This window comes from Schistocerca nitens, chromosome 3, assembly GCF_023898315.1.
Source record: "Schistocerca nitens isolate TAMUIC-IGC-003100 chromosome 3, iqSchNite1.1, whole genome shotgun sequence".
Taxonomy (NCBI): domain Eukaryota; kingdom Metazoa; phylum Arthropoda; class Insecta; order Orthoptera; family Acrididae; genus Schistocerca; species Schistocerca nitens.
The window spans coordinates 913,471,790-913,499,546 of NC_064616.1; the positions used below are offsets into that span (position 1 = coordinate 913,471,790).

At 43.5% G+C, this 27,757-nt stretch overlaps 1 protein-coding gene across 2 annotated transcripts in view; it reads right to left on the minus strand.

Annotated features, from left to right (window-relative positions):
- LOC126248973 (caspase activity and apoptosis inhibitor 1-like) overlaps nucleotides 1-27,757 on the minus strand; it is a 190,931-nt gene that overhangs the window by 82,622 nt on the left and 80,552 nt on the right. For both annotated transcript variants that reach the window (XM_049950527.1, XM_049950528.1), the window contains one exon: nucleotides 3,008-3,070. In XM_049950527.1, the coding sequence (XP_049806484.1) occupies nucleotides 3,008-3,070 (63 nt within the window). The remainder of the gene's footprint in view (nucleotides 1-3,007; nucleotides 3,071-27,757) is intronic.

The following is a 27,757-nucleotide window of genomic DNA, read 5'->3' on the forward strand; positions in this document are numbered from 1 at the left end:
GACAGCCACAGCTTCAAGAGGGGTTTGAAGGGGCACAGTGTCACTACATACTGAGTTTAGGACATAAAAGCAAACTCCACTTGACAATCAATTATAGTCGCTACAGTTCCTGTAATATCCCTTATAGCCATGGAGGGCAGAGGTCCACATTGCCGGGAACCAGGTTTCCAGGAGGGCAATGAAGATAGCAGGTGTAAAGCTTAACAGTTGCCGTAGCTCAGCCAGGGGGTGGAAAAAACCGCAGCAACTCCACTGGAGGGTGACGTCATCGTGAGACTGGGAAGACATGGAACATTCCCTGAGGCAGTTTACACCTCAAGGTCACCTGCTGCCACCGACTTTTCGCCTGAGCAGTCTATATCCATTGTGTCTGAGGGTCTGGCGAGATCTAGGTCCTCAGCAGACGCCACAATCTCCACCCCATCCTCCAACGCAGAGCTTGTTGGTAGCGGTGGTGTGGGTGCCACCGCAATTTCCTTGGTCTTAGGGGCCTTCTTTTTGGATTTCTTTCATTGTTCCTTGGGTTTCCCTGGCTGGGAGGATTTCACTGGCTCAGACTGAGGATAAACGTGAAGCCCTACGACCAGCAGCTTTTGAGTTCTTCAGCCACTGGTGGGTGTCATCTTTCCCAATAGCAGAAACCTGGGAAGGGAGTGACCCAAGGGACCCCTTCCTAGTGAGAGAAGCTGAAGAAGACTTATACTTTTGTGGCTTAGAAGTGGGGATGGACATCCCCGATGGTTGGGGGTAGGTGTTGCTCCCTAAGCTTGTGGTGCGGGGACAACAGGGAGGGAAGTGGCCCCCACCATCAAGGGGGCAGGTGTAGTCTTCCGGCTCTGAGAAGTGACTGGGGATAGTGGACCTGATGGTGCCAGAACTGTTGTAGCGGTGGCATAAGACAATGTCATACATACAGGATGCAGGCGTTCAAATTTTGCCGTAGCCTCAATGTAGGTCAGTTGGTCCAGGGTCTTGTACTTCACGATTTTCCTTTCTTTCAGGAGAATCCTGCAGTCTGGCGAGCAAGGCGAATGGTGCTCTCCGCAGCTGACAGAGATGGGAGGCGGGGCACATGGAGTATTGGGATGTGATGGGCGTCCGCAATCTCGACATGTGACGCTGGAAGTACAGCAGGAAGACATATGGCCGAACTTCCAGCACTTAAAGCACTGCATCGGGGGGAGAGATATAGGGCTTTACATTACAGTGGTAGACCATCACCTTGACCTCCTTGGGCAATCTATCACCCTCGAAGGCGAAGATGAAGGCACCAGTGGCAACCTGATTATCCCTCGGACCCTGGTGGACACATCGGACAAACTGTACACCTCACCATTCTAAATTGGAGCGCAGCTCATCATCAGACTACAAAAGAAGGTCCCTGTGAAATATGATACAATGAACCATATTTAAGCTTTTATGGGGCATGATGGTTACAGAAACATCCGCCAGCTCTTCACAAGCGAGCAACGTCCGTGACTGGGCAGAGAATGTTGTTTTGATCAAGACTGACCCAGATCTCATTTTGAACAATCCCTCCACCTCCCAAAACTTGTCCTCTAAATGCTGAACAAAGAACTGAGGCTTCATCGTCATGAAAGATTCCCCATCAGCTCTCAAACATACAAGGTACCAGGGTGAATAAGATCCGCTGCCATCCGTAGCCTGATGTTCTTCCTATGGTGTGTCCATGGAGGGTAATGATTTGGGGTCATACTTCTGTGCATTGAATTGAGCTCATGAACGCTTAGAGACTGCTGGTGTTTCACCACCAACAAGAGATGATGGACTACGCTTCAGCACACATCATCCGCCCTTATGCCACCCACTCCGACCAGGGGCCCTCCCCATGGGTGCCACCCAGCCACAGCAAAGGCCAGCTGGCAAGATAGCCATTGCCGGGAGTCCCAATGCCCCAGGGGGATGAGCACCTACCCCTTGGCATACGTGGAGAGTTAATGGTGCAGGCATCAGCAGAGTGAACCCTGTGTGGTCAGGGGGCACAACCAACATGGCACATGGCAGCCCCACCACAACGGACTGGCTAGCGTGCTGGGTATCAGCTGTAACCAAGCAACCAAGTCCATTATCATCATCAGCGTAGAAAACGATACTACACAGTTGATGGAAAAATACGCACCCAGGAGGGTGACCTCGCCCAACAGTTGGAGAATGAGCAGAAGTGCAGATCCACGTCATTGAAGGATGCGATAGGTCTCAGTGCATTATGGACATTGTGCACCATGTAAGATGCCTTTCCCCAATTGGCTCGCTCTTCAGGAACATTTTGGAAAATGGAGGTCAAACTCTACAGGCGGACTCTTTTGACAGGCACGAATACCTCGGGCCTATTCTTACCCCCTGACCCGCAAGGGGCTATTGTGAATATTCCAAGCAACTAACCCTGGTAACTGGATGTATTGTTTCGGGGACACTTAACAGAACTTAAATTGATGAAGAACCTTACTGTATTAACATGTGGAGAGAAAGTGAGAAATACCTTAACTTTTAGGCAGTGTTGCTTTGAAGTTTTGAGAAGCACCTTTGATAAGATTCCATGGAACAATGTTTAAAGGAAGATGAAAAATAGAAACCACAGTAAAGAAATAAAGTTTGTTTCTAACATGATGGCTCTTTAATTTAGATAGCTGGAGTTTTTGTCTTAATTATGTACTCTCTTGTAATACATTCCGCTTACTATGTACTGTCACCAAAAAACGATTAAGTGAAAACTGCAGTATACTAACAGATGACAACAGCGCACCAATCACTTATAAGAAAATCATTGTATATTATGTCTGTCTCCTTTGTGACTACAGCTTCTGCTTTTAAGCAAAATCCAAACTCAAAGTCAGATTTATCAGAGATGTACACCAACTACAGACTGACACTGAAAACAGGTATGTTTTAACAATATGTACCAGTTACAATCTTCCCAAAGCAGTTAAATATTTTTTTAACAAATATTTTCATTCATTTATGAAAATATACAGAATATGTAACTTACCGATTTCGGTACTGCTTGTGGTTTTCTCATCCTCCGAACTTGATGATTCATCCCAATTATTACCTGGAAGAAATCACACCCATTTATTCAGTTACTACAGATGATAGCTACCACTGAATATGTGTATGACTACCGTCAAACTTTCGAGAACAAATATCAAGAACCAAAAACCTTTGTAAGTGAATCAAGAAAACAATTCAGTTAAAAAATACATTTTCAGCATAAACTGGAATCCACAGAATCAAAGATCAAATTGTGATACAAAAACTGCATACATGATGCACAAACTTGTAAATTCTAACAACTAGTGCATTCAGTGTATAACAATAGCTGTCAGATTAACTGGAATTCAAATTCAAATCATATCTGCTCAACAACTCCATCTACTCCAAAGAAGAGTTACTCAATGTGCAACACTATTGTGTGTGTTTCATTCATATTCAGCCTGACCAAAAAAAAAAAAAGGTGAAGCACCAACAGAGGGAGGAAGAAACAGAAACAAACATCACAGGTTGAGAGGGTATATAATGTTATTTCAGTGATTACAAAATTGAGTCAAAATTTAAACAGAACTTGACAGCATGAGCCCACTTACCACTATGCAACCCCCTCTGGTTGGCATGCAAGCACTGATTTGGATGGGAAGGGCATCGAAACAACTAGGTTGAAGTTTATGTCTGAGCTAGTCCTTCATGTTCTGTTGGAGATGGATCTGGGAATCCTGCAGGCCACAGGAGTATCTCACTATTGCACAGACAGTTCAGACAGACATGTACCACTGTGCTTGAAAAATTGGACGGTGATACTGTCATACAAGAGGTAACATGAGGATGCAGGTGACTGTGCTGCAGTGCTGTGTCGTCAGAGTTCCCTCAATCCCTACCAGCCATAACTGAAGTCACACCTGATGGCTCCCCATGCCATGGCCGAAGTCACACCTGATGGCTCCCCATGCCATGGCCGAAGTCACACCTGATGGCTCCCCATGCCGTGGTCGAAGTCACACCTGATGGCTCCCCATGCCATGGCCGAAGTCACACCTGATGGCTCCCCTTATCATCTGGAATAGTGCAGAACCGCAGTTCATCACACAATGTGATGCCATTCATTAGCAGTCCATGCTTCCCAGTCATATCCCAACTCCAAACACAGACATTTGTGTTGTGTTAATGGCAGCATGTGCATGGGATGGTAATTTCATAGCTGGCTTACTGCTAGTCTCTGACCAAAGGTGCAGTATGACAGACAATGTTGCAGTGAGTCCATTACTTGTTCTCAGATGGCAGGTGCAGTTGTGTGCAGTATTTACCACGTGCTTGATGCACAATGTGGTGATCCTCTCTTGTGATGGTTAGACATGGTCAATGGAACCTTGATGATGAGTATGCATGCTCTGGTGGTGGTGGTGGTGGTGGTGGTTAGTGTTTAACGTCCCGTCGACAATGAGGTCATTATAGACGGAGCGCAAGCTCGGGTTAGGGAAGGATTGGGAAGGAAATCAGCCGTGCCCTTTCAAAGGAACCATCCTGGCATTTGCCTGAAACGATTTAGGGAAATCACGGAAAACCTAAATCAGGATGGCTGGAGACGGGATTGAACCATCGTCCTCCCGAATGCGAGTCCAGTGTGCTAACTACTATGCCTGCTCTCACAGTCCCTTGCAGTCCATCATCTGGCCACTACCACATCTGAATGCTTCACAGATCTGAATACTGTACAAGCTGATCAGCCAACCAAATGGAGACCCACAGTAGGGTCCCTTTCAAACTCTTGTTATGTGCTGATAATGCTGTCTTATGTGAGTGCACGTCATCTCTGTGTCCTTCGCAGTGATCCAACAGTTGACACTGCTCGCACCCCTTGTACACCCTACCAAGCCTGATAACAGCACTAAACATGAACAACAGTAATGCACCCCGATGGCTGTTCCAACTGTCACAGAAAAATCAAGTAATTGTATAAATAACAAACAAATGAAAAATATTATAACACAATTATTGACTGCTGAATAAAAACAGATGGTGTCTATAGAACAGCTGTAATAAGTGATGATCCAAAAGTATTTTCACATTATCATATCAACATGAAAAGAGACAACTGCTTTTGTCATTGATTCAAATTAAATTTGATTCCGGTTTGTTTTACAAGTCATAACCTTCACCTCAGTGGACCAAGGAGGGAGGCTGCTGCCTGGGTTGGTAGCAGAATCTGTAAGGATGGATACTGTCAGTCGTGGAAGAGTCACAGTAGTAACTGTTGTGAAGGAAGCACGTTTTTTATGGTAAATTCAGAGTTCACACAAACAGATTTGTGGATGAGATAGGCAAGGAGGAGCAGCAGATACTTCCATAGGAAGGGATAAGAATATAAATATTCTTTGAGGTTGGTTTGCAGTGAACAGCATTTTGAAGTGATTGCTACACAAATTGGAATTCGTAGAAGGTTAGTAGCAACAGTCCCAATGCACAAGGTTCCAGTTGGTAATTCTGAGATATTAACAAAATAACTTAATACTTTACTGAGTATTTTTAATTTTGAACAGAATTGGATGGTACCTAGTGCTAGAGTGTAATGTAAATTTCCTAGAATATAACTATACTAGTCTGACAGTGCTCTCTCTTGCAATTTTTTATCTGTTTCTACATCCAGACTCTGCAAATCTGTGAAGGACATGGAGAGAGTACTTCCAGCTGTAAATGTACGAGTGTCGTTCAATAAGTAATGCCCCACATTTTTTAAAAAAATCATTAATATACATAGATAGACTCTCTTGTTGTTGCTGCATGTTTGATGTTTGTTCTGTGCGACACTGAAGTTTTGAACTGTTTGGCACATGGCAGAGCCATAGTACAGTGTCAAAATAGCGTCTACATACGACTCACATTACAAGAAGTGTGCTGTTATTGCATTCTAGCGTGCAGAAAAAGAAACCGCTGTGAAAATCCATAAATATTTGTGTGCAGTGTATGGTGATGCTGCAGTTCATAGGAGTACAGTTGGGTGATGGGTAAAAAAAGTTACAGCCTCAGGAAACGCTGAAACAGTGCTCCTTGATCAGCCATGCTCAGATCATCCTGTCACAGCCAATGCTCCAGACATGCTGAATCGTGCGGATGCCATTATTCATGCCAACTGGCACATCAAAACTCGACAATTGGCTCTACAGTTGTCGGTCAGCATTGGAAGTGCATCTGGAATGATCAAGACACTCAGATATTCAAAGATGTGCTAATGAAGGGTTCCATGAATGCTCACAGTGGGCCACAAGATTCAAAGAAAGGCCACTTGATCTGAATTATTGGAGTGTTTTGAGATCAACAGAGAGACCTTTCTGTCACTGATCATTACAGGAGACATGCAGTGAAAACAAGGTTACACCTACAGGGCAAGAGCTTTTACCAGCAGGGAATACATGCTCTTCCACACCATTGGTGTACGGCCATAGAACATGATGGAGACTATGTAGAAAAAGAGGACAGGGACAAGACATACTGATGTATGAGAGAAAAATGTGGACCATTACTTATTGAACAACTTTCTTATTATGGTTTCTTCTAGTTCCATTCACATCTGGAGAATGGGAAAAATGTTTGCTTATATGTATCTGTGTGTGCAGTCATTAGTTTAATCTTGGTTTCACTGTCTTTACGGGAGTGAGATGTAATGGGTTGCAGTATATTTCTAGATTCCACACGTGCTCTGCTGGTTCTTGAAACTGCAGGTAGGCTCTCATGGGACAGTTGGCATTCATCTTCAAGCCTTTGCCACTTCTGGCTTTACAGTAAACCTTTGATTCTGTCCCCTGGGTCTAAGAAACCTCTGACCATTTGTGTTTTTTGGTATGGGTCCCATATACACTTGAGCAGTATTCTAAGGTGATTTTCACAATTGTTTCCTGAGCAATCTCCTTTCTAGATTGACTGCATTTTCTCAGTATCCTACCAACAAACCAAAGTCTGGCACCTGCTTCATCCACAACTGAACCCATATGATCATTCCATTTCATATTTCTTCAAGTTGTATGGGCTGACCAATTCCCATTGTGACTCACTGATATTTTACTAACAGAATATTACATTTTTGCATTTAGTGAAGTGCAAAAGTTTACATTTCTGAACTTTTAAAGCAAGTTGTTCATCTATGCACCACTTTGAAATCTTCTCAATATATGACTGCATACCATATTTGAGCAAATTTTCTCAGACAGTACTTCTTTACAGATAACCACATCAGCAACAAGAAGTCTACTATTAATATTTTCTGCCAGGTCATTAACATACAGCATTAACAGCAAGAGTTCCAACATACTTCTCTGGGGCATGCCTAAAGCTGCTTATACATCTATCAGTGCCCCAACTTTCTGTGCAATGAGAACTCAATAATACACCCCTGGATCTGTAATTTTTAATTTTATGCTTATTCTCCTAATTTGTTTACATATTGCAAGTACTGTAATAATTAACAAGTGATACAAGAAATAATGTTCTTATTCCCACTCAAGCAAAACAGTCTAAATGGCAATATGTGGCATGGCAAGAAGTTTTGCTAAGGTCGGTGAGAGGCTGCTGTCAGGTGCAACAACCTGTGCGAGGCTCCTCGTACACATGCACAGATTTTGTACATGTGGTGTAGCTACAATATGCACACAGTAGAAATGTTCAAGGCCGTATTTTGATATTTCTCGTATGCAAGGGGGAAACACAGGTGGGTAGGGGAGGGGGGGGGGGCTGAAGAACCTGAACAAATGAGATTAAAAGCATGGTGGATTAAGACAACTGTGGAACTACCACATCTAATTCTCCTCACTAATTAACTATTACCTAGCATATCTTTAAAGCATGTCACTGCGAACATGCCATATCGCTGGGACACTGGGAACTATCATGCAATCAACTGGAAAAACTCAACCAGAATGGCTCTAAACCAGTAGCAGTAACAGCCATAACCACTGCTGATAAGCCATAGCAAGTTAGATTACACAATTTAAAAGAATTACGCTGTTAGCTACTGTAATTACAACAAAGGAAGGCTAGCAATTTAAAAATTTTTACTTATTCTGTATACACAGTATAGTGGAAAGTGTTGTGGTACAGACATAGACAGAGTACTGCAGTGACAAGCAAATTTGGGACATTGTATCCCAATTACCGCCCTGAAGTCATGGAGCTGATGACACAGCTGACCTGCAATGTGCCCCACACATTATGCCAGTTGGTGTCGCATTCCTCCACCACCAGACAGCCAATCATCAGGGAATTATTTATACCCACTGATGAAGCCACAAGACAGATTCAATTTGGGGACCATAACTAGATGGCTGCTGCGCAGCTGGAAACTCCAGCATATGCTGGACAGCTGTCATCATCATCATCATCCTGCCATTTGTAAACCAAGGTCCGGAGTTCAGGACACTGTGCCGCCCACCTTCACGCTACTACCTCCACGCGGCCACAGCTGGCTGTGCTAAGCACAGTTGTGTCTGCCTGCAAAAAGAATACTGCACTAGCTTCAACTGGTGCTACTAAGCACTGTGTAAGCATTCTGCAGCCCACAATGTGCATGACCTTCAGGTATGTCCACCACTGGGACACTGACATGAAGATGCCATGGACTGATTCCAGGCAGTGTCACCAGACAAGAGTGTGCACCTGTATCTCACCTAGCTTGTTGCAACAATATAGTTTTTAAGCACCCCACTGCACCCACAATACCCAGATGGGAGAGGCAAATGTTATCCTGACAAACTAGAAGAATGGCTCCTCTAGTGCCCACACCCCAGGCCTCTACAAGTGGTGTCAGAAACAAGATTGGAGGGAGTGCTACCACCATTATCAATACTGTCAAGAGTAAGTAGCAGCATGTATGTTCTATAACTACTCATGAGTTCCTTGTACCTGTCGTTCCTGGATTTGTGTCCATCCTCTTCCCTCTGTCCTCTAGAAATACCATACTTAAATCTGGAATAGATGTGGTTGTGGTACCAGCCTGCATTGACACCCATGTAGACTACACCAGGTACTACAAAGGGTGTTTCAGCATGGGTCAATACCTGGTACCTCAGAACCAAATGTGCTATTGATCTATAAGTGTAACAATTTCATGTACTCCATGTGCACTGTTGCAACAATGGGTCTTGAGTGAATTGGAAACCTCTAAAACGGTGTACTAACTTTTTCTTTCCAACAGTGTATTTTGGGTAAATCAAACATCTACCCTGTCCTCTGGAATTTTATCATCTTCCCAACTTTCATTTAACCTTATCTGATCGCAGCTTTCAGAACCCCCATTACACTGGACACTCAGATTATTAAGTTTCCCAAGTAAAGGTAAACCCCCATTTTCCAAATATCAGCTGTCAGATGTGTCATACCTTTCTAGCAACTGTATACTTACTTTCACTTCTTGCAGAGGATTCCTCAAGTAGTATTTCTGCAGTTCAAAACTGTGTATCGCTGTTGCTTGTGTTAGTACCACTACTTTATTAATAGTTCTTCAAACTAGCATTTCTATCTGTCTTTTGTATGTTTAAGTCCCATTAATAGTTTCCAGTTTCTAATTGTAATAATCTTTTTTTCCATTTATGCAGCTTTTACATGCTCAGAAAGATGCCCTTGTGTCTGTCTGTCTTGCCATTTCCTATTTTAATCAAAACTTCCCACTGATCAAGGTAGTGCAGTGGTAAGACACTGCTCTTGCATTTTGAAGGATAGCTGTTCAACTCCACGAGCAGCCATCCAAATTTTCTTTTTCCATGGTTTTCCTAAATTGCTTAAGCTGAATGCCATGATGGTTCCTTTGAAAAGGACACAGCCAATTTCCTTCTCCTATCCAAGCTTGAGAACTGTCCATAATGACATTATTGAGAGAACACTAAACTCTACTCATCTTTCCTTTTCAAAATTTCCTTAACTGAAATTCCATTTTCTTTTTATGGCAGAGAAACAAGCTTTATGGTTCTGGGTTAAGGAGGATTTGTTTTTATTATCGGGATTTTGTAGGAATTTCATTCTTATTATCTTTCCATTAGCAGAAACTTCAGCACATTCCTCATCAAACCATGTACAGGTATACCTGCTTTGAGGTATTTTCTGTCGTACCTCCTAAGCATGTCAGTCCTGTTCAATTGTAGTATTTGGTTGGCTATTTGCAGAGAAACTTGTGCTACTTTTATTTAATTAATCTTTTATGAATTTTTGAGATATTACAAGATTTTGGATCACAATATAATTCTAGTTGCAGGAGTATTGCTATTGTACAATTATGGATCATGTAGAAATGGCTACATCTGGTGGGGGGGGGGAGGGGGGGAGGGGGGGAGGAGGGGGGAGGGGGGAGAGAGAGGGGGGGGGGAACACCATACCATTACTTCACCAGAAACAAATTACTTTACATCCTTGGTCACCCAGAATGTGGGAACCACCTCCTAAGCAAAGCATATATCACTTCCCACAGGGCCTGACTGTTGCCATGACACAATGCTGATGATGAATTACGTAGGATAAGATCACTCAAAATCATCATTATCTTCTTTTTCTTCTTCTTCTTCTTCTTCCAGATCCCCATAACAACAGACAGAATAATAATCAAATCCAAATAGTATCGTAGCTGATATTCTGCACACATGTTAGGTGTTCATTTACGGGACAACTAAAATACATTTTGTACTGCATTGTTGATTGTGCAATGCAGCATGTCTTCTGCTGTGCTGGAGAAGAAAACCCCTATTGTGAAATCACATGCAATAAATACGCTTCCAGACAACACTGTTTCATTGGCGCAATAGGGCATATGAAAGCCACCCACACCAGCTTTTGAGCTCTGCCTCCTGCATCTGTAGTGTCACTACCTCGTCTCCTCAGCCTCCATGCCCTCTAAAATTCCCAGCCTGAGGGGGTGCCCAGTACAATTTTAGACCTCGTAGTTACAAACAGGCCCGACCTTAATGAACGGTGTCAGTATAGAGATAGGCATTAGTTGTGTTGTGTTGTGTTGTGTTGTGTTGTTGCTTTAGGGTACAAACAACAACTGAGGTCATACGTGGCCAAGTCAAAACTATAGAACATGAGCACAGAGAGGAGTTAAATGACTATACGCCAGTCCCAGTTGATGTAACAGAAGGCAGCTAAATACAGGCATGTGGAAAAAGGGCTAAAAAAAGACACCATACAGAAACAGAAGACCAAAACTAAAAATTAAATGGCCTTTGCCATACTGCTTTGGCGGATGAAAAGTAAGACACAGTCGACAGCCTGCATGTCATTTGCTAAAATGGCCAATAACTCAAACGGCAAACCCAAATGGGAATGTAAAAGGTAAAAAAATGGACATTCCATCACAAAGTGGCACACAGTTAAAACTTGAGTGCAATGTGGGCAAAGTGGTGGGATAGCGCCACTTAGCAAATGCCGATGGCTAAAAATGCAGTGCCCAATATGCAGCAGAGTTCAAATAACCTACTCCCAGGCCAAGAGGTCGTGCAAGCCACTGGGAGAGGCTTAAGTCAGAGCATATTCCCATGAAGGGGGGACCATTGGTGAGGCCAAAGGGACACCACCTCCTGGCAGATGGCTACACAGAGATCATCAGAGGGAATATAGGTACTCGCAATCTGAGGTATGAGGACTGCAGCTTTGGCAGTAGTGTCAGCAGCCTTGTTTCCTGGCAGACCAACATGACCAGGAGCCCACAGAAACATAACATGGGCTCCACCAAGAGTGAGCAGTTGACAGTTTTCCTAGACCCGCTGCACTAAGGGATGGGTGGTGTACAGTGCACATAGACTTTGAAGGGCACTGAGTGAGTCTGAGCAGAGGACACAGCTGAAAAGGCTGTGTCGCCAGATGTACTCTGTGGCCTGATACAAGGCGAAGAGCTCGGCTGTAAATACTGAGGAGTGTGCTGGAAACCAAAAGCGAAAGACACAGGTGCCAATGACGAAGGCACATCCAACCCCATGGTCAGTCCAAGAGCCATCAGTGTATACAAAGGTACTATCTCGAAGCTCTATGCGAAGGTCGTGAAACTGAAGGTGATACACCAAGGCTGGAGTAGTGTTCTTAGGAAGCAAATGAAGGCCAAGGTCAACATTGGCTGCTTCTCGAAGCCAGGGTGGTGAAGGGTTCACACCCACTGGCAAAGGTGAAGGTAGTGTAAAGTTAAGCCGCCGTAGCAAGTGCTGAAAGCAGACTCCAGGAGGTAACAGAAAAGAGGGATGAGCCCTATACTGACAAAGGAATTATCAAAGAAGGAGGCACAGGATGGGTGGCCACACATGGCAGACAAACAGCATGCATACCTGCTGAGAAGAAAGTCACGGCAGTAAGGCAGGGTTAGTTCAGCAGCTTCAGCATACAGACTCTCAACTGGGCTTGTGTGAAAGGCACCCACACCCAAACAGATGCCACAATGGTGGCTAGTGTTGAGATGGCGTACGAGGGATGGACGTGCAAACACATAAACAAAGCAACTATAGTCAAGTTTCGAACAGATGAAGGACTGGTACAAACAAAGGAGGGTGGTTCGATCAACATCCCAGAAGTACCATTGAGAGTGAGTTTCCTATCAAGCATAAGCCAGATAAAATACATGGAAGAACCAAGCATAAGCCCCAGGAATTTCGTAGTTTCAATGAACGGAAGGGCAACAGGCCCAAGATGTAAAGATGGTGGGAGAAACCACTTCTGTCACCAGAAATTCATACAGAAGGTTTTGTCAGTGGAAAAGCAAAAGCCATTGTCAATGCTCCAGGAGTAAAGATGATCGATACGCCACTCAGTGAGACAGGTCCGTGGAAAACTGCAATAGATGACAAAATTGTCAACAAAAAGGGAGCCAGTGATGCCAGGTAGGAGACAGGCAGGCCATTATAGGGTTAAAGGCGAAAGCAAAGAGGACGACACTCAGGACGGAACCCTGAGACACACCGTTTTCCTGGATAAAGGTGTCCCACAAGGCAGAACCCACACGCACCTTGAAAACTCGATCTTGTAAAAATGCCTGACGGAAACAGGGCAGGCGGCCACGGAAGCCCCACATCTAAAGAGTACGGAGGATACCAGTTCTCCAGCAGGTGTCATAGGCCTTCTCCAAATAGAAAAACATGGCCACAATCTGGAATTTCCACAGAAAACCATTCATGGTATGAGTGGGCAAAGTAGCAAGATGGTCAACTGCAGAACGCCGTGCTCAAAATCCACACTGTGCATTCCTCAGTAAACTGTGAGACTCAAGCAACCATACCAAATCGGCATGAATCATATGTTCCATGACCTTGCATACGCAACTGGTAAGAGCAATGGGGTGGTAGCTAGAAGGAAGGTTCTTGCCCTTACCGGGCTTAGGTATGGGTATGACGGTGGATTCATGCCAGCACCCGGGAAACGTGCCCTCTGCCCAGATGCGGTTGTATGTGTTAAGCAGAAAGTGCTTGTCCGCAGGAGAAAGGGGCTGCCACATCTAAATGTGGATGGCATCCGGCCCTGGGGCGGAGGATCGGGATGAATTGAGATCATGATCGAGTTCTCTCATAGTAAATGCAGCATTGTAGCACTCAGGATTCAGAGAACAGAACACTATCGCCCGAGCCTCCTCCACATGTTTCCAATGGAGGAAGGCAGAGTGATAGTGGGAAGAGCTCAGAACTTCCGCAAAATGGTGGCCCAAGGTGTTGGAGACAGCAATAGGGTCCACGATAACATCGTCTACGACTGTGACGCCGGAAATGGGGGAATGGATCTTGGACACTGAGAGCCATCGGAGGTTGGCCCACATGACAGAGGAAGGAGTGGAACTGTTAAAAGAACTAGTGAATGAAATCCAGTTAGCCCGTTTGCAATCCCGAAGAACGTGACGACACTTTGCACGCATCCGTTTATAATGAATGCAGTTTGCCATCATAGGATGATGGTTAAAAACACAGAGAGCACGTCTCTGTGCACGAATTGCTTCACGGCATGCCTCAGTCCACCAAGGGACTGGGACACGACATGGTAAAGAGTATATGCGAGGAATGGAAGGTTCTGCAGCAGTAGGGATAACAGTGATGAGATAGTCCACCTGGTCATGACAACTGGGGAAATCTTGTTCTTCGAAGGTCGCCAGGGAGGAGTAAAGCTACCAGTCAACCTTACTAAGGTAGGCCATTTGGGCGTGCACGCGGATGGGGTAGGAGTCAGTGAACAGAGCACACGGGGAACAGTCGCTCGAGTAGGTGTCAGAAAGAATGGATCCCTCAACACGATGGGCAAGTTGGGCAGTGCAAAAGGATAGGTCCAAATGGAAATACGTGTGCAAGGAGTTGGAAAGGAAAGTGGGTGCCCCAGTGTTAAGGCAGAAGAGGTTAAGTTGGTTAAGAAGGTCAGCCAAGAGGGCACCTCTCCGACAGGTCCTGGGAGAACCCCAAAGGGGATGATGTGCATTAAAGTCACCGAGCAGCAAAAATGGGGGAGGTAGCTGCCCAATAAGCCGAAGGAAGTCTGTCCTGATGAAATTGAATGACGGAGGGACATAAATGGTACAGAAGGAAAAAGTCTGGTGGGGAAGGAAAAGCGAACAGCAACAGTTTGAAGATGGGTAGTCAGGGAGATGAGTTGACTATGAATTTTATCCCGTATGAGCAGCAGGACGCCCCCATGAGATGAAATGTCAATCTCAGGTGGAAGGTCAAAACGAATCGGAAAGCAACCAGGCTACAGTATCACGTGGAGACACCGTCAAACAGGATCTTTGAGTTGGCGACAGAGAAGACCGTTTGCCTTTGGTGGACTTCTTCAAGCCTTTTTGGTTACTGGAAGACTTGGGTGTTGTTTGGCTGGAGGGACAGAGGAAGTCTTCTTGGGAGTAGTACTCCTGTCCTTTCCTGCCCACTGGTTGTGTAGCTGGTGGCTTCACTCCTTGAGGCAAGAGTTTGACGGGTTGTTGCACAGCGGGACAGGGGGATGGTTATGCTACCTTGACACTGGGCGATTTCACAACCTCAGAGCTGAACTGGACGTCATACGTCTGGGTGGCCATGTCCTTCATGGAGTGAGGGGTAACAAGAACAGAAGGAACAGAACTATAGGTACCAGACGGGAGGACACAGAGTTTGCATCTAGACAGTAACTTGCGAGCTACTGGGTAAGGCACTTTTTCCTTTACTCGAATCTCTTTGACAGCCCGCTCATCAAGATACATGGGACAATCCCGAAAGGAGGCAGCATGCCACCACTGCAGTTGATGCAGCGGTCAGAAGGAGGCGGACGATCGCCCTCGTGTGCATCCCTACCACAGGAAACATATTGGGCTGGCTGTCGACAAGACATTCTAGTGTGATTGAAATGATGACACTGGTAGCAGCGCATCGGGTTTGAAATGTACGGCTGGACTGTGATAATTTCATAGCCTGCTATTATCTTTGATGGAAGCACCACTCTATCAAAGGTGAGAAAAAGAGTGCAGGTGGGCACTAAGGGGGAATCTACCTTTTTCATTACATGACAGATGGCAGTGATACCCTGATCAGAGAGGTAAGATTGGATTTCGGCTTCGGTCAGACCGTCGAGCTGCCTGGTGCAAACTACACCATGTGAAGAATTCAAAGTTCGATGGGCCTCGACATGAACAGGGTAACCGTGGAGAAGTGAGGCAACAAGCAGTAGTTGTGCTTGAGAATCAGAAGTGGTCTCCAAAAGCAAAGTGCCATTCTGTAGCCGAGAGCAGGATTTCACAGGGCTGGCAATTGAATTAACACCTTTCTGTATAATAAATGGATTTACCGTGGTGAAAGGCTGACCATCTTCAGTACATGAGACACGAGGAACCGTGGTTCAGCGGGAAGGATCTTTGAATCATTAGCCTCATTACATTTGTTTTGTAGATGTCGAGTGGGAAGATGATTGACTCATCATGAGGAAATCCACCATGATTGCCAGTGTCTCCAATGGTGCGCTCCTTCCAATTGAGGGCCCCCTTCACAAGGGTGTGCACCCACCTTACGTTATTGTTCACACCTCCCGAACAACTGACAGAGGAACCAATCGGCAATTTGGGAAGGTTACAGCTCGGGCAGTCACCCCTCCCTGGGCCTGGCCTGTAGCAGGGGCTACGTGCAAACCCTACCTGTCAACCCGGGGCTGGGAATTACATGTTACCCAGCCACCTGTTACATGTCAGACACATGGGCCAGCCTTCAGGTGCACACAGGGAGGAAGAGGAAAAAGAGGATCCTCGAACACTGAAGTGGAGGAACGCGAGGAGAAGGGAAACAAAGAAAGGAAAAGGGGGAGAAAAAACAAAGGTAAGACTGTTCTGACATCAGCGACAGAATGCACAACATTCACAAAAACATCCCAGACATGTTCCCCAAGGGAGTGGAAAAAGAACAGCAAGAGGATAGACATGCAGCACAAAAATGGTACAAAGGCTGGGACCCCGTGGTTGCCAAGCACAAACCCGGCAAAGAGTGGCGAGCCCCCTAGGGGGGGACAGGCATTAGTGATCATGTCACTGTAAGGGTTAAGAAAGTTAAAAACTCCATTAAGAAGGCTAGAAGAGTTTTTATGCTGAAACAGCATATAGGCAGTTGTCAGCATCCTACTTATACAATGAATGTGCGTCATTTAGTTCCAATAAGAGGCATAGAGGAATTACGAACGTAGTTTAAATTGATTGTAAATCATGCTCTGGAGAAGTATGTGCCAAGTAAGTTAATTAAGGACAGAAAAGACCCACCATGATTTAATAACAACATTTGGAAAATGGTGAGGAAGTGGAAATTGTTGCTATCTTGGTTCAAAAATGAATGTAGCAATGTTGACAGGCGAAAGTTAGTAGAAATTTGTGGACCTACAAAAGATCAAGTGGAAAGCATATGACGGCTTCCACCACCACACCTTGGTGTAAAGAACAGAAAATTGGGGTCCTATGCAAAATAACCAAGTAGGTCAAAAGCTACTATCTAGTCACTTGTTGACTAGTCTGGTGTGACAAGAGAAAACAGAAAAATGAAAGCTGAAATTTTAAATTTGTGGTTTAAAAAAATCATTCACATAGGAGGATCAAACAGATGTATTATTGTTTGACACTGCACACACTCCAGTTTGGAGAATGTAGAAACAGGCATCCCTGGTGTTGAGCAGCAACTGAAAGACTTGAGAGCAAGTAAATCACCAGGTCTGGATGGAATCTGAACTTGGTTTTACAGAGAGCACTCTCTGATATTAGCTCCTTATTTAGCTCACACTTACTGCAAATTTCTCGCCAGTGGAAAGTCTCAACCGGATGAAAAAATTGCAGGCGACTTCTGTATATAGGAAGGATAAATGAATGAACCTGCAAAATTATAGACCAATATCATCAACATCAATTTTTCTGCAGAACTCTTGAGCATAGTGTAAGTTTGGATACAACAAATGTTTTTTGAGACATAAAAGCTTGTATCCACAAATCAGCACAGATTTAGAATGCATCACTTATGCGAAACTATGCTTGCTCTTCTTGCACCATATCCTGCCAACCATGAGAAGGGAAATAGGCAGATTCCATGTTCTTAGATTTCCATTAATTGTTTGACACAGAGCCCCACTACAGACTGTTAAGTAAGATTGTGAGGATTTATTGGTGCAGAGGAGTTGTAAATACCAGACGGTCAAGTTCAAAGTCATACAATACGTCAATCATCAGAAAGAAATATTTGCTCACATGCAAAATTATATCAAACACTGTTTATGATACTGAAATTTGCCTATTTTCATGATGTAAGTATGCTTGTATACACCCTTTCCTAATACAAGCACCATACTGATTCCCATGTTAAACATCAGATAACAACAGAAAATTAGACAGCTGCTTGCCCCGAAAGCTCTGAAAAAAGTATCACCAACATACACACATGCTTTCTGTTATTGTGCTTAATAGTCTATTTGCCTGGCTCTCAACCTAATTTTTACCATTCTCATAAAAGTATCACTTTACTAGGCACGCAGCCCTAACAACTGCTTTACACTATGACCACCACTAAATACTACTACTAAAAGATTACTGAAGTCCAAAGATATTAGATTTAGTCAAGGATGGAGAAGTCATCCACAAACAAGGAACAGTACAGGACGTCACACTGTGGATGTAATACTGATTATTTCAATGGTGAATGCCATGACACTTAAAACATCCCCGTGAGGGACACCATTCTCCCACTTACAATTGTCAGATAGGATCTGTCCAACCTCGTATCCAAAATACGTGTGAGAGGAAGGGCCAAATAAAGGTAAGTAGACATCCACAGAACCCCACAGATGGAGCTGCAACAAAATATAATGCCTCCACAAAGTATCTTAAAGCCTTTTCTGAATAAAAGATGACACTGATAAGATGTTGCTTATGGAGGAAAGGTTGTTGAATTGCTGCTTTGAGCAGGGCCAGGTTATGGAGTGTGGAGTGATACCTCCTGAACCGACACTGGGAGCGACTTAGCAGGGATCCGGTTCTGAGAACCCATACTAGGTGCCGGTTGACCATATGCTCAATTGTCTTTCCTATGCAGCTTGTCAGGCTAATGCTATAACAACCACCAGGGTTCATCAGATCCTTCTCTTGTTTTAAAATTCGGATTAAAACAGACTGTTTCCACAAGTTGAGAAAGTCTCCCATCATCCAAATTTCATTGAAGAGCTGAAGGAGGACCACCTCTGACTGCAGGTCCAACTGTTTCAACATTCTGTACATCATCAGGTCATGTCCAGGCATCACATCGTGAGCTACTGACAATGTGGACTCCAACTCCCAGAGAGACAAAGGATGGTTGTATTTCTCCATGTTGGTGGAATGGAAATCAATATTGACCTTCTCCTGTGTTTCCTGATATCAACAGAAATCTGGATCCTGGCTAAAATTGTCCATAAGGGACTTCTACTATTCAGCCATTGTCTGAGCTATGACTCTCAGTGATGTTAGAAGAGACACTCATCTCTTCCCCCCCCCCCCCCCCCCCATTTCTCTTATAGCTGCTATTGTTGGCTGAGAGTTGCACCTTCAGATCATCTTGGTGGCTTTTCACTCATACTTTACTTCCAGATATGGACCTATGAACGTAGTTCAGGAACTCTTGCCAAGACCTATGCTTACTCTCCTGAATTATTCTTCTTGTCTTTACCCCCTCCCCATTCAAAAAGGTTGCAATATTTTCATCTGTAAGGCAGGGACTGAATCTGCACATATCTGCCCTACTGTTCCTGATTGCAGGACGACACTCATCATACCACCAAGGAACAGGCATCCTCCTATGTGTTCCCACTGACTTTGGGATGGATGCATCAGCAACATGGTGAATCATAGCTGTAATCTGATCCACCCAATCCTGGATGCCATCCCACCACTCGAAAACAGCTGTCATGCATCCTGTCAGTCTTTCTGAACAACCATCTTGGCAGCTTCCTTTCAGTATCTGCACCACTGGGCAGACGGATCCAGATTGGATAGTGGTCACTATCCTGCAAGTCATCGTTCATTCCCCATTAAGCTGCATTGTCATCAGTATGACATCTGTAGCACGTGTCAGATCATCACATATCCAACCCTTGGGGCAAGTGGTGTTAGAACACCATAGTGCACTGTGTGTATTAAAGTGTCCTAGGAGGAGAAAGGGGTGGTGTAATTCATCAAGAAGATGTGCGAGGACCTCATGGTCAACAGACTCATGGGGCAGTAGATTTTCACAACAACCCATGATAGCAACAGGAGCCACTATCCAAACAGCAACTGCTTGTAGTGTTGTAATTAAGGGCACAGGTGAGGAATGGAAAGTGTCCTTGACGAACACTGCTATTCTCCCTTTCACCTTGTCACCAGTAAGTCCATTTTTTCTGTAGAGGTGATAGGATCGAAGTACAGGTGCTTTAGCCTGTTTAAAATGAATCTTTTGAGACAGAGGCAAAATATCTGTCCTGTACAAGGAGTCTCAATTCCTCAAGATGAGTCTTGTATCCATTCATATTCCACTAAAGCATGGGAGCCATTTCTTTAGTGTGGTTTTGATTTACCCCTATCCTTGAGCTGAGGTAGTGAGGCACTTTTAGAATGGGGAATTGCCTGGGTCCAGTGATGAGGCATTAAAATCAAAGATGACCTCATCATTACTTAGATGTATCTGAATGACATATGGTGGCACCAGGGACAGCTTTCAACCCAAATGCTGACACACTTTCCCTAATTCCTTTCTCTGTGCACTTTCCATTCATGGATGAGGGGAAAAGTGGTTTGATGAGAGACACTCTGCTTTTGGGGTGCCGTCATGATGCTCACTGCGAAAAAATTGTTAGTCTTTTCTGCCGTAGCTGCCTGGATCACTATGTCTTTACCAACTTTGCTTTAGCCAGTACAGTTGCTGGTGGTGGATAGTGGTATGCTGGACATCATTTGCATGAAAGCGTCAACCTTGGGAACAGGTTTCTGCTCCATGGAATCATAAGAGAAGTGGCAAAGACTGGGGGTTTTGTTGTCTTATGTTCTTTTCTGACTTCTGCATAGGGGATCCACTTGGTCACTTATTTTCCAAACTCGGCTCCAGACTGGGTGGCTCCCAGGGCAGTTAATGCAGATTGTTGGATACAGGCAGTCAGTTCAAGCTTCATGCACTGCCTTTCCACAGCAGTTGCCACAGGTCACTTCACATTTGCAACTCAGCATTATATGTAACACCGAACAGGGTTAGGTTCATAAGACCCAACCCTAGGTCAAAGAAACACTTAGTTTAGCTTATATTCAGTTTTCATTCCACAGACCCAAAAAATGAGATGATTCTTGTAAGTGAGGAACATGTCCGAAAGTTTAACATAAAAACATAAAACATTTGAATATAATACTTACCACCCAGATCATTTGTTAGGAGATTGTCAAAATATGTGAATACAATGCTGTAACTGGAATAGCTAATATTTACAGAATTACACGCTGTCAGAATGAAACATTGTTATGCACTATTAATAAATTTATCACACATCAATACCTAATCTTGACTGTTGTGACCAAGTGCTGTCAAAACTGAAGTCTAACAGACAGTGTTACTTAAGCTGGTTTAACAGTCTCTGTTAAGATATTCATCTATGGAATAGGAGGAATTGCCCATCAAAAAGTCTTTCAAACACTGTTTAAACCTTGCTTTTTCTGAAACCAAGTTTTTCATTCTTGCTGGCAATTTATTGAGAATCTGTGTTCCTGAATATTGGTCCCCTTTCTGGACCAAGGTAAGTGATTTTAGGTCTTTATGTAGATTGTTTTTATTCCTAGTATTGATACTATGTATTGAGCTATTGGTTGGAAATAGAGATGTTACTTGCAACAAATTTCACAAAGGAATAAATATATTGAGAAGCAGTGGTTAGAATACAAAGTTCCTTGAACAGGTTGCTACATGATGTTCTTGAATTTACACCACAAATAATTCTTATCACATGCTTTTGCACCCTAAAAACTTTTGCTCAGTTTGATGAGTTACGCCAAAATATTATCCCGTATGACACAATAGACTGAAATTAAGCAAAGTATGAACGTTGTTTTTATATTTGTATCTCCCATAACTGAAATCATTCTCACTGCAAATACAGACTTGTTTACTGACTTGTTTAGGTGCTTAAGCAATTCTGTGGTATGACCTTCCCAACTGAATTTATTATTGAGTTGTAATCCCAGAAATTTAACACTGTCAACCTCTTTGAACTACTTATCTTCATATGTTATACACATGCTGAAAGGAAATCTCTTCCAGGTTCTGAATGGCATATAGTGGGTTTTCTCAAAGTTTCACGATAGTGAATTAGCTCTGAACCATTTATTAATGTCAATAAAAATTTGATTAGCAACTATTTCCAAATCTGTACTTGACTTGCTACTAATTGCAATGTTTGTCATCTGCAAACAAAACAAATTTAGCATCTGGCAATGTAACAGACGAGAGGTCACTAATATACACAAGATAAAGCAATGGACCCAAGATGGAACCTTGAGGAACACCATATGTAATTAATTCCCAATCAGATGAAGACACTGCTTATGGCACAGGTATTTCACAACAACACCCTTCTTTCCTGTTAGATAGATATGACTCAAACCATTTCACAGCATTGCCAGTGACACCATAATATTCTAATTTACTTAAGAGACTGTTGTAGTTCACACAGTCAAAGGCTTTTGACAGGTCACAGAAAATGCCAGTAGCCCCTAATTTATTATCTAATTAATTAAGTACATTCTTGCTGTATGTGTGAATAGCTTTCTCTATATCAGAACCCTTAAGAAATCCAAATTGTGACTTGGACAATATATTATTTGCAGTCAGATGCTTAAGGAGACACTTGAACACAACCTTTTCAAATATTTTTGACAAATCCAGCGAAAGTTAAATTGTTCAATAGTTTGATGATATCTCTTTATCCCCCTTCTTGTAAAGAGGCTAAGCTTCAGCATATTTTAGCCAGTCTGGAAATGTTCCACTGATAAGAGATTGAGTACACAAATAACTTAAAATAGAACTCAACTTGCATGAGCACACTCTGATTAACTTCGTTGGTATGTTATCATACCCAATGAAATACTTAGATTTTAATCATTTTATGATGGATGCTACTTCTTTGAAGACGTGAGTGTCATTTCCATTTTACTGACATTATTTTTGAAGACTGGTATGCCATTGGTGTTCGGGCAGCACTGGAGAATTGAGGGTTACAAATATGGTGGCTGTCTTCTCAGTTTCTCCATTATTCCTGTGTGTGCTTTGCTCCATATTCCCTGTCCCCTGTGATACCCATTCTTCTTTCTTCAGCTCTGTTGCACCCACGTCCATAATGTCACAATATGTGGCCGTACCCTTGCTGGAGTTGAGGGTGTTATGTAGCTCAACAACTATGCTTTAGTCACCCAGTTTCTGTGACTTCCTAAGTCCTTCCACTTGCTTTGCCCTGTCAGTCTCAACCAGCAAAGAACCATTGCTTGATAGACTTGAAGGTACCAAGTAAGCACTTACGGATACAGAAGGGGGACACTTTTTCGAACATCCTCTCCTTCCTCTTGATCACTGCAAAAATATTCTGGTTTAGATTAGATTAGATTTACTTTCATTCCAATTGATCCGTAGTGAGGAGGTCCTCCAGGATGTAGAACATGTCAGAAAACAACAGTACATGACAAATATTTACAACTCAAACAAATAATCTAATGTACCATTCCACAGGTCCCAAGTGGAATGATCATCATTTTTTAATGAACACTGTATGAAAGAATCAATTTACAAAAACTAATGCACTGAATTTAAAATAAAAACTGTTGTTTTATTTATTAATAAGGTAATAAACGTGTAATACAACTACTATAATACTTATTTACAATGAACACATTACTGCACTGAAATTGTGCAGAAGTTGTAAAATCAATTGGTTCTACTGAGAAATTCATCAATGGAGTAGAAGGAGTTGGCCACCAATAAATCCTTTAGGCTACCCTTAACCTGAATTTCATTGGTTGTTAAGCTTTTCATGGCTGCTGGCAAGTTATTGAAAATGTGTGTTCCTGAATAATGCACTTTTTTTTGTACAAGACTAAGTGACTTTAAATCCTTGTGAAGATTATTTTAATTTCTAGTATTGATTCCATGAATTAAGCTGTTGGTTTGAAAAAGTGATATATTTTTAATGACAAATCTCATTTAAGAATAAATATATTGAGAAGCAGTAGTAAGTATCCCTAGTTCCCTAAACAGGCTTCTGCAGGATGTTCTTGAGTTCACACCACATATAACTCTTACTGCACGTTTTTGTGCCTGGAAAACTTTAGCTTGGCTTGATGAATTACCCCAAAAAATAATCCCATATGACATTATGGAATGAAAGTAAGCATAGTGTGCCAGCTTTTTCATTTTTATATCAACTATGTCTGACACAATTCGCATTCCAAATAGAGATTTGTTAAGATGCTTCAGCAGTTCTGTGGTGTGCTTTTCCCAGTTGAATTTATTATCAAGCTGTAATCCCAAGAATTTAACACTGTCCACTTCTTCTATCTGCTTGTCATCGTATGTTAGGCATATACTCGTGGGACACCCCTTAAAAGTTCTGAACTGCATGTAGTGTGTTTTTTCAAAGTTTAGTGACAAGGAATTGGCTAGGAACCAGTGATTAATGTCCACAAATATTTTATTAGCTGATCTTTCTAAGACTACACTTGATTTGCTATTTATTGTAATGTTTGTATCATCGGCAAACAAAACAAACTTGGCATCTGGTAATGTTACTGATGAAAGGTCATTGATATACACAGGGAAAGGTAAGGACCCTAAAATGGAACCTTGTGGGACCCCACATGTAATTAGTTCCTAGTTGGATGATGCCTGATAGCTTGATACATGTCTCTTTCCTAATAACACCCTTTGTTTCCTGCCAGAGATACAAGATTTGAACTATTTTGCAGCATTTCCTGTTACACTATAATATTCTAATTTAGTTACAAGGATATTGTGATTTACACAGTCAAATGCCTTTGACAGATCACAAAACATAGCAGTTGCCTGCAATTTTTTATCTAAAGAATTAAGCACATTTTCACTGTAAGTGTAGATAGCCTTCTCAATATCAGAACCCTTTATAAATCCGAACTGTGACTTTGACAGTATGTCATTTGAGAGAAGATGGTTATAAAGCCGATTGTACATTACTTTTTCTAAAATTTTTGAGAATGCTGGCAAAAGTGAAATTGGAGGGAAATTTGATGCTATTTCTTTATCTCCGTTCTTAAACAGTGGCTTAACTTCAGCATATTTTAACCAGTCAGGAAATATTCCACCGATTAACGACTGGTTACACAGATAGCTCAAAATGTTACTTAACTCAGAATCACATTCTTTAATTAGCTTTGTTGATATTTGATCATACCCACTAGATGTTTTTGATTTTAAAGATTTTATGATGGACATTATTTCTGCTGGGGTAGTGAGGCTCAAATTCATATTATGGAAGTTACTTGAAATGTCTCGTCTGAGGTATTCCACACCAACATCTACAGAACCTGACAACTCCATCTTTTCAGTAATAGTTATGAAATGTCACCAATGTATCATTTACTCTTAATGATATTTGTCCCTCTTCATGTCTGGTTCTACCGGTCTCCTCCTTCACTATATCCCATATTGTCTTTATTTTGTGATCTGATATGACTATCTTTTCCTTGTAATATATTTGCTTTGATGTCCGTATTACAGTCTTTAATATTTTGCAGTATTTCTTGTAATGTGCTATAGCATCAACATCGGAACTGTTTCGGATTGACAGATACAGTTTTCTTTTTGTTTTACAAGATTCCTTGAGCCCCATTACTAAAGAAAGTTGATTGTCAGGACAACCAGCCTCTCTCATTTGTTTGGATGAGTGGCTGTGAGTATTCCCAGGTGGTACACCCATCACACTGGGAGGACAGCCATGTATTTCATCAGCACGCAGTATATCTTGAGATTGAGGTTTTTGTCCCATCTTCATAATCTGGACAGCCAAGCCAAGCTCCCCGTTCCCTGTGGCGAACACAATGTTCCACCGACATGCCACATGGTGGTTACTGAAGTATGCTCAGAACTTACAGTGAGACAAGACTGGTGGCACTTACCAGATCCAGATCAGGAATCCTGGGGTCAACAAGCCCGTACCCAGCAAACAAATGCTGAGCCCCTGAGGGGAACAGTGTTAATCGAATGTAGTGGAATTAAATCAGGCAATGCTGCAGTAATCAGATTAGGAAATGAGTTGGTTGGTTGGTTGGTTTGTGGGATTAAAGGGACCAGACTGTGACGGTCATCGGTCCCTTTTGCCAAATACTAAAAACACCCACAGAGAATAAAAACGATTAACAGAATAGATCACAGACGACACAGAACAAAAGAAACTTAGACAAAGACCAGACAAAACGAACTAAAATCACACAGAGTGTGACGGTGGTTGGCCGACCATAGAAATAAAAAAGGAAAAGCCAACCACTTAGAAACACATTAAAAAATCAGTTTAAAATCGTAGGCCAAAGGCCAGAATCAACACAAAACAATAAAATAAAACAGAAACACTCAGATTAAATGATAAAAACCCCCTGCCCGAATAAAACGTAAAACTAAGTCAGCCATAGCAGAGTCATCTGTTAAAAGGGCAGGGAGCGTGTCAGGCAGTGCGAACGACTGCCTGAGCACAGCTAAAAGTGGACAGTCCAATAAAATGTGGACCACTGTCAAAACGGAGCCGCAGCGACATAAAGGTGGGTCCCCACGTCGCAATAGGTGGCCGTGCGTCATCCATGTGTGCCCAATGTGCAGCCGGCAGAGGACAACAGACTCCTTGCGAGAGACTTGCAATGAGGAGCTCCACACACCGGTAGCCTCCTTGATGGCCCGAAGTTTGTTTCGTGAAGGCAGGGCGCGCCATTCAGTGTCCCAAAGATCCAGAATTTTGCTGCGTAGGAATGCTCGCAAATCTGTCTCCGGGAGGCCAATGTCCAGAGATGGTGTACTGGTCACCTCTTTCGCCAGGCGGTCAACATTCTCATTGCCGGGTATCCCAACATGGCCTGGGGTCCAAACAAAGACCACAGAGCGGCCGCAATGCGCAAGAGTATGCAGGGACTCATGGATAGCCATCACCAGACGAGAACGAGGAAAACACTGGTCGAGAGCTCGTAAACCGCTCAGTGAATCGCTACAGATAACGAAGGACTCACCTGAGCAGGAGCGGATATACTCTAGGGCACGAAAGATGGCGACCAGCTCAGCAGTGTAAACGATGCAGCCAGCTGGCAAGGAACGTTGTTCGGAATGTTCCCCTAGAGTTAGCGCATAACCGACACGACCAGCAACCATCGAACCGTCAGTGTAAACAATGCCAGAGCCCTGATACGTTGCGAGGATTGAAAGAAAGCAGCGGCGGAGGGCCTCTGGAGGGACTGAGTCCTTCGGGCCCAGTGCCAAGTCGAGCCGAAGGCAAGGGCGAGGCACACACCACGGGGGTGTACGCAGAGGTGCCCGGAAAGGAGGTGGAACAGGGAAAAACCCAAGCCCGGAGAGAAGCTCTGTGACGCGTACGGCGATCGGAGAACCCGACCGGGGCCGACGTTCTGGCAGATGAACGACTGAATGCGGAAACAGGACACGATAATTTGGATGCCCGGGCAAGCTAAAAACATGGGCAGCATAAGCAGCCAGAAATTGTTGGCATCGTAACCGCAGTGGAGGGACACCTGCCTCCACAAGTATGCTATCCACAGGGCTGGTCCAGAAGGCACCAGTGGCAAGGCGTATCCCGCTATGGAGGATTGGGTCCAGCACGCGCAACGCAGATGGGGATGCTGAGCCGTAAGTCAGGCTCCCATAATCCAGACGAGACTGGATTAACGCCTGGTAGAGCCGTAACAGGGTAGATCGGTCGGCGCCCCAGCGGGTGTGGTTCAAGCATCTCAGAGCATTTAGATGCTGCCAGCACACCTGTTTAAGCTGCCGAATATGAGGCAGCCAAGTCAACCGGGCATCAAAATCGACACGCAAACACCTGTGGGTCTCCACCACAGCAAGAAATTCATTGTCAAGATAAAGCCGCGGCTCTGGATGGACCGTTCGGCACCGGCAGAAATGCATAACGTGGGTCTTGGCAGCCGAAAACTGAAAACCATGCGCTACAGCCCAAGACTGCGCCTTACAGATTGCGCCCTGTAGCTGACGTTCAGCAGCTGCAATGCCAATAGAGCTGTAGTAAAGGCAGAAGT